Here is a 7,847-nt window from a genome sequence, read left to right as displayed (position 1 = left end):
GTTATCAATGTCTGTACACAAGATTCATCACGCGTTGGTTGATGACAGCAGGATGAAATTTATTTCATATAAAAAGTTGATTTTGCTTTTTCATTATCAATATCATGTCTTCATCTTTAAAATAAATAACCAGTCAGGCAGTCAAAAAGATCAACGTGAACACATGATACAAAGTATCTGAGACAACCAACACAATCCCTCAAGTATCCTCGTCACACACAAGTCAACAGGTTCCCACACACACGACATGATTCAAAACTGGCTGGTGAAATAAAAACACTCGATTAATCTGGAAAAACTTGCTCGAAGACGAAAGCTGATCAGAAAATGTTGCAAACCTCCAGAAGAGTTTGTACGAAAAGGGAGTGCAAGTTTTTTTAAAAAATTTTCTAAAACAGTAGAAATACACATTCAAAAATAAATCTGGTTTTCATCCCACCAGCAGCACAGAGTTCGATGGTTTATCACTAAGGCACATTTACTGAGTAGTAGTCGTAATAATTCAAGGCACAAGAATAAAACACCTGCATCCGATCAAAGCGTACCAATAGGTACAAGTGATTTACGAGTCTTGGACGTCGATGCATAACAGCAGAAACATGAGCTCATTAAAGTGTTGTGTCAGCAAAATGAGTCATTTACCATTTAAAATAAAAATAATTACAAATAGTTACTTGTCAATAGATACCTACAAAAACATTCACATTTCCTGATAAAACAACATTTAGTCTCCAGCCGTGGTCAAAAGTTTACATTCACTTACAGAAGACGTAATAAATTCATTACTGAACCAAACTTCATGAAGGTTTTCTGTGACAAAGCTGTAGAAATCACTGGACCTGAAGACCGACATGATGAACACGTTCTTTACGAGTGTATGTAAACGTTTGACCGCGACTGTTTCATGAAGTCCGTCAACAGATGGTGAAAATCTGAAAGGTACAGCGGTTCCCTTTCCCAACAGAGGAGCATTAAATGACTCGTGACGACCCAAACTTACAGTAAAGGACCAGACACAGTGAAACCTGCAGTAGCTCTGCCCAAATAAAACACTTTACCGTCACTCTTTATGAAAATTTGCCCTACAATCACAAAAAACCAGCTGCTGGGTGCCGTTCACCAGATGCTGAGCCTCTTAAGTGTTCCACGACTTGCGGTTCTCTCCTCTGCTATGTCCCGGTGCCGCTCCACCGCCTTCGCCTTTGGCAAGAGCAGTAAGAGCTGCCAGGTTCGGGCTGGATCCGGACAGGTTGGCACTACGGCGCTTTTGCTGTTGGCGACGGCGCTTAGCACCTCCCCGGCTCACCCTGTCTGGCCTTACCAGCACGCCGTAGCCAGGGTTACAGTGGAAGTAGTGCTTGCCACCCACCGAACCATCGTTCTTTCCTGGAGAAAGACAGAGAAAGGTTTGTTTGAGATTCTGAGTGGCGACAGAACCTCGACCCCTCAACTACCCCCGTGCAACTCGGTTCTGAGGGGTTAAAATATCTACTTATGAGATGGGACCTTACCCCAACAAGAATCGGGACACCCTACCCCGAGGCGTGAACATGCAAAACTAAGGGTAGGCCTAAATGATGGGCAAGGGTTGTATTGGGATTGGGCACGAGCATGAAGTGTGTGAAGAATCCAAGAATGCATGTGAAGGGCCCTGTTCTACTCACCTGCTGGTACCTCCAGCTCCACTCCCACCCAGGTACCCTTTGCAAAATCTGTGGGTCCAACATAACGGACAGTGCCGCTCTTATTGGTCCCCACAGTCACGAACTCCCCTTCTTTCAACCAATCAGGAACAACGGTGGTATCGTCTCCTTCCTCAGTGTCGGAGATAATTTCCAGGCTTTCCATCGGCACAGAGAGGTGAAGTCCTGCCCCGGGGCTGCTGGCCCGGTCGACCTGCACCAGCTTCTCCTCCTCGCTCAGAATACGCTGAAAGGACTTGAGGTCTGAAGACTTGACTTTCTGGATCTTAAAGGGGTTTGCCACTGACACATCAGGTTTGGAGGACTGAACACTGGGCGGTGAAGGATCTGAAGCAGTGGTGGCTTTTGTAGATGCGCTGGCAGGTACTTCCTGTTGGACCTCATCTGTGGAGGAGGATGAAGTCGGGATGGAGGTGCCACTTGGATTTAAGACTTCAGAATTTTCCTGTTCCTCGGATGAAGAAACAAGAGGCTGATCGCCGGAAGAGGCAGGAGCTGAAACCAATACTTCGGGAACAACGGGCATCAGGTCTGGAGCTGGATCTTGAGCAGGATCGGAGGTTATTTGGACCTGTTCGGGCTGCTGTGGCTGAGGGATTATAGCTTCAGAAGGACCTTCTGCAGACGGTTGTGAATCATGTTGTAGTGACAGCTCAGCCTCTGTCTCGTCTATGGCAGCTAGCTGGAGTTCCTCTGTCAGGATCTCTGGTTTTAAGTCTTCTGTTTGTGAAATGTCGGTCTGTTTGGTTTCATCATCTTGTAGCGATGTTCCTGTAAGTGGCTCCAAATCGTCTAGTTGTTCGATTGCAATATGGTCGACTGATGAGACTTGCTTTTGTTTGGTCTGGCATGAGAAGTCTGACTCTGCAACTGAATCTGGCTCTCCTTGCTCCTTCGACTGGACTGATGGAGAATGATTTGGTTCCTGTCCACTCTGGTTTGTATCTGATGGAGTATCGTCTGGTTTGGACAGGGGCAAGTCAGTCCTTTCTTCAGCTACCACACCGTTAAAAACCAGCAATGACTCTCGAGGCTCTGATTGGTCCACAAGAAAAGGATAAGTGTCAGATTGTGTCACTTTGATGTCCTCTTCATCTGGCACCACCTCAAAGCCGTCAGCTCTGCTGCCGGATGACGGAGGCAGGTCCCAGCTCAGTGTGTAGACTTCTGACAGTGTTGCTGTAGATATGCTAGTCGAGATGTATCCGCTTGATGCTTCGCTAGTCGGGCTTGGTGTGGAGTCTTCGGACTCGGGGATGATTGACGGTGGAAGGGGCACGGACCTGGGGCTCTCTGAAAGGAGGTCCGGAGGAATGATTTCTTCTATGGGAACCTAAGAAGGAAACGATGGCAACAAAGGTATCTGTGACTCAAAATGCAACAAAAGGCTGAATTCACATCTCAAACGCTGTCACTCTCCAAAGTTAAGTCTTCGTTCCCACAGTTACCATGAAACAGACTCACACTCATCTTTTGTTTATTGTTTAAAGTCAGATTTAGACCCAAACCACCGATACAACTGGGCTCATAAAACTGCCTCGAGGAACCATTTATGTAGGAATTAGATTACTGCTCTGTGGATCCGAATGACTGATCAGAATGCACTTAAACCTGCGCCTAATTTTTTTTGGCAACATCGAGGCTTCAAAAACAAAAGAGTTGATTGTGTGTCAACCTGGCAAATGTTTTCGTCTCTACCAGCTCTGGAGGTAATAACTGGCTCTTCAGCCACAGAAACGCTCCACTATGTTCACAAGCAAGTATTTTGGTTGTGGCCATGTCAGCATGAAATGTTTCTGTCTGAGCCATTTCTTTGAAAAAAGGTCTTTGCTGCATGTGCATCCTTTTCCAAGATGACAAATATATGATATGACCAAACCCAGCAAGTTTGATAATGACCATCACACCACATGTATGATCTGCTGCCTTTCTGGTGTTGTCTCAAGAACATCCTGATAAAACTTTGCTCTGGGGCCATCATTGAACCTGACCAATCATGTTTTAGTAACAGCTTAGCGACCCGGGGAAAAAAACTAAGTATACACATGGGAGCAGTTATCCTTTTAAACACCTGTTTAATGTTGTGAAAAGGTCAATTAACCAAAACTATTTTTTTCCTAAACCTAACTGATTATTTTAGTTCCCTAAACGTACCCGAGTTATATTTGTTACCTAAACCTAAGCACTGAAGTTCCCTAAGCCTAACAGAGTACTTTTGTTGCATAAATGTGATAGTATTTCAGTCCCTAAACATAACCCATCATTTTTCATCAATAAACCTTGCCAAGAGTTTTAGTTCCCTAAATCTAACCAAGTGTTTTAGTTCCCTAAACCACAGTGACAGAAAACTGTAAAGACACGAACAGAATAAGTGAACTTTATTATGCTGTTTACTTATGTTTTGACTCTTATCATCTAAACATCTGGTCTCCTGAGTGAAAGTCCTTTACGTCACCTACTCAACCACATCGGCTTGTTCCAGATGTGGTTTCAGTCGCTGCTGTGGGAGTTAAAATAACGTCACCGGAGCAACGTGAACTAAGATGTTCCAGAAACAACAGCAAAACAAGACAAGCTGTGACATCACAACGGCACGTTCGGTCAGTTTCGGTGACGGTCCTGGAAACCAACCCCACAGTGTCAGATAAACCCACACCGTACGTCCCTGCGGTCCTGGTACATAGAGACATGTAACACCGTCTGGGATTAGAGAACTTACTGGCTGCTGCTGTTTGCTGATGCCCTCTTCAACACTGGCTGACTGCACCATGATGCGAGGCAAACTCTGCAACAGGAGGAGAATTTAACAGATGTTCAGTTAATGACATTTTACATAAAGCTGAAAATCTGTAAATTAGCGCCGAATGGTTGTCAAGCTGATTTCAAGATGCTATCGCGAGCTGCTCGGCGTCATTTCAGTCCAGTTCAACCTGGAGATTAGAAAATAAATATAAGCCGGTCGATTTTTCTGAACCTGTTCATTACACAGTGTGCGTGGAGTGTTGATTATCTGCGGCGAGGGAATTACACAGCTCAGTGTGACAGTAAGACAGAAACAGCCTGTAGGCAGAAAAGTTAATCCAAGATTGTAAAAAGATGACGGATACTGGAGGCTCAACATCATACAGTACTGCTTCCTCTGGCAGCCTCACGTTGTACTAAACTAGGATATCTAACTAGGCCAGTTGGTCGTCTGTGACAATACATCAGAACTACAGTGACATATGTTACTGGTGCTTACAATCAGCTAAATAAATCAATATATCAGAACAGAAAGGAGACAAATATTCATTTGACTGTAGCGATTAGCAGTCAAGATGTTGATATGAGATGCAGAGTGCAATAAAAATATTTGTTCATCAGATCACTCAGACAGATAATCATAGTAAAACGGTAAAACAATCAGGATAATTGCACCATAATTATAATTGCACCCAGAATCATTTATCCCTTATTCAGTATTCTGGTTACTGCTTTAAACATCGAGTACGATCCGTCAGCTGATTGAATCATTTCAATCATTTGCTTTTTCAAAGTTTTTGAAGAGGGTCATAAAAACATCTCATCTAAGATGTTTTAATAAAGTGTGTGTGTGTGTGTGTGTGTGTGTGCCAGTCACAGGATATTAATCAGGATGATTGTTTGACTGACACCACTCTCTGAGGGGATTTACACTCAACATGAAGCGGTTTGATTCGGGTCTCTATGAGCAGAACGTCAAACCTACGTGGACACAACGTCTACCATCAGACAGCAGGTCAAACACATCGACCCGAGCCCGCTCTGGCTCAGGACAGTTAACCTGTAAGTCAACACAACACAACAGATGCACAAGATTGGCTGTAATCATTTTAATATGGACTTTAAAATTAAATTATTAATTATTATTATTAATACATTATTTTAAAAGTCTTTCAAAATGTTGAATTATATTAATATTTTTCATTTTTAACAAATCTGATAACAATCATAGCCGAAGCTGCCAAAGCCTGGTACAGTTTACATCTCTGCGCCATAACTGAGACACTGACAGTAGAAAATACGAGTTGTAAGTATGATGTTGAACACATTCACCACTTTAGTTCGGCGTGTTAACATGTGAGCAACGTAACGCTGAGGTTGATGGAAATGTCAATACTTTTGCAGGTATTTGGTTTAAGAGGACGTGAGAGTCTGAATCAAACTTCATAGAAATCCATCTGATAGTTTTCAAGTTATTTCACTTCAAGCTGTGAAAGTGTCGTCATCTACACGTCAGAATCAGGTCCAACAGTGGTAAACGCTGTTTTGTAGTCTGAATGATATTTTATAGTTTGTAACTTCCTGGAAACACATTAAAAGTGTTGATGACTCATCGTGCACTCAGAGACGTATATACATTCTTCATCCAATAAATGCTTTCTTTACTTTATGACGCTGCCACGGATTCATATAAAATACAGAGGAACACCGGCCAGAGTGTCGCTCGGGACCGGAGCTCAAGGATTACTGACGAAAACCCACCTTAAGACCTTCATTTTGTGATTTGGGTAAAACCGGGTCACATTTTTTACCCTTTGCTGCCCTCGTGCAGCTCCGCCTCGAACAGCTTCACTTATTGCTAACAAGGGAATCACCAAAGTCATGAGGATTCATCCTCTGGGAGCCATGAATGAAGATATTCCACTGATCAGGTCAGAGACGCTTCACTTCTTCAGTAAAGTATTTGTAGATAACATCTGAACCATGATGGGGAGTCAACATGGCGGCCACCAGACGTTTCTAACGTTTTAGTCCACTGATCCGATTCACTTCAACACCCTGCTAATATTTACAATCCTCCAGGCTTTTGTTTTTGTGTTTGACCTTTCTAAACATCTGTGGCAGGCAGGGAGGAGTACAGCAGTAATTAGAGCGATGGCCTCAAACAATGCACCAACAAGGCCTGACGGGTTTCCATTTCTACCAAACACCGGGGCCCCGTGATTTCCCTGATTAGCTTCCCTCCGTGGCTCAAGGTGCTAATCAGTCAAATCAGATGCTGTAGTGTCTGGCTGCAGTGAGACGCCGCAGACTCCCGGGTCTCGATGGCACATGATTGGAGATCAGTGGATGAGGAGGTGGTTGAGGAGCGGGGGCGACGTAATGTTCACCTGCTCCTAATTAACCCTCATCTACACACAGTGTGCTCCGGTCTCAGTGGGGGCTGTTTGTGGAGTCTCAAACATCAGACGGCACGTCAATCATCTAACGTCTGTACGCTGCGTGCTGATGGTTTCAGTCTGAACCGCTGCTCAACTAACCTGGACTTGATTCAACATCAAGTCCTGACTCAGAGTAACAACTGTGTTTATTCTTAACACAAGTCCTGGAGCACTGTTACTACTTCAGTTATATATTTAACTGTATTAGCAGTCAAACTGAGCTGGCAGCACTTCCATACTTCAGTTTGTTACTGTTGGATGGTTCTGTTGTTAAATGGGGAAAAAACAGGACTGTTTTATTCATTCAAACTGATTTACATGCTGCAACATGATGAATCAGCTGCAGGGGTCCATGTTCCCATTTTAAACAAATGAGACCTTCAAGGATAAAATCATTTCACAATGAAGGTTTAGTCATTATCTACTCAAAAAGAAAATCGAGTTAAGTTTCGTAGTCCAAGAAAACATTCCTGGAGCTTCACAGCAAAACAGAGTTGCAACTGAAGCAGATGGGGACTTGTTTTAAAACGGAAAAAACAACTTCAGACGAATAAAATAAACCGGCTCCGTGCAGCTCGTCCGGTGTAATCCATGTCTCGGGAAGAACCGACTTCCCGAACTCATTTGAAAAGACGTTATTTACATGCTGTCATGTCAAGATCTTCACTGTAGCTGCTGAGCGTTAGCGTGCACGAGCTCGACTGCACGCCAACGCTGCAAATAACATCTTTTCAAAATCCTTTACGGCCTTGTTTGGTTGAAGTGGAAAAATCAGTTTAATCAGTAAAATATTCTTGTCATTAACAGCGTGAATGGAGACCACTCATCATTGTGTTTATGGTCTGTCTGGTTTTACAGTTTAAATGTTGCAGTAAACAACATAAAAGTAGTCAAAGTTTCAAATTTCAAAACAAGCCCCCGTCTACTTCAGACGTTTGGGAGAATGCTGAAAGGTCGAGAT

At 43.5% G+C, this 7,847-nt stretch overlaps 1 protein-coding gene across 3 annotated transcripts in view; it reads right to left on the bottom strand.

Moving 5' to 3' along the window:
- Positions 1-38: 38 nt before the first annotated feature.
- LOC141017586 (kinesin-like protein KIF13B) overlaps positions 39-7,847 on the bottom strand; it is a 38,559-nt gene continuing 30,750 nt past the window's right edge. For all 3 annotated transcript variants that reach the window (XM_073492283.1, XM_073492284.1, XM_073492285.1), the window contains 3 exons: positions 4,423-4,488; positions 1,665-3,036; positions 39-1,386 (listed from right to left, as the gene is read on the bottom strand). In XM_073492283.1, the coding sequence (XP_073348384.1) occupies positions 1,136-1,386; positions 1,665-3,036; positions 4,423-4,488 (1,689 nt within the window). In that variant the 3' untranslated portion in view covers positions 39-1,135. The remainder of the gene's footprint in view (positions 1,387-1,664; positions 3,037-4,422; positions 4,489-7,847) is intronic.

Source organism: Pagrus major, chromosome 22 (assembly GCF_040436345.1).
Source record: "Pagrus major chromosome 22, Pma_NU_1.0".
Lineage (NCBI taxonomy): Eukaryota > Metazoa > Chordata > Actinopteri > Spariformes > Sparidae > Pagrus > Pagrus major.
This window is presented reverse-complemented; position numbering and strand designations above follow the sequence as displayed.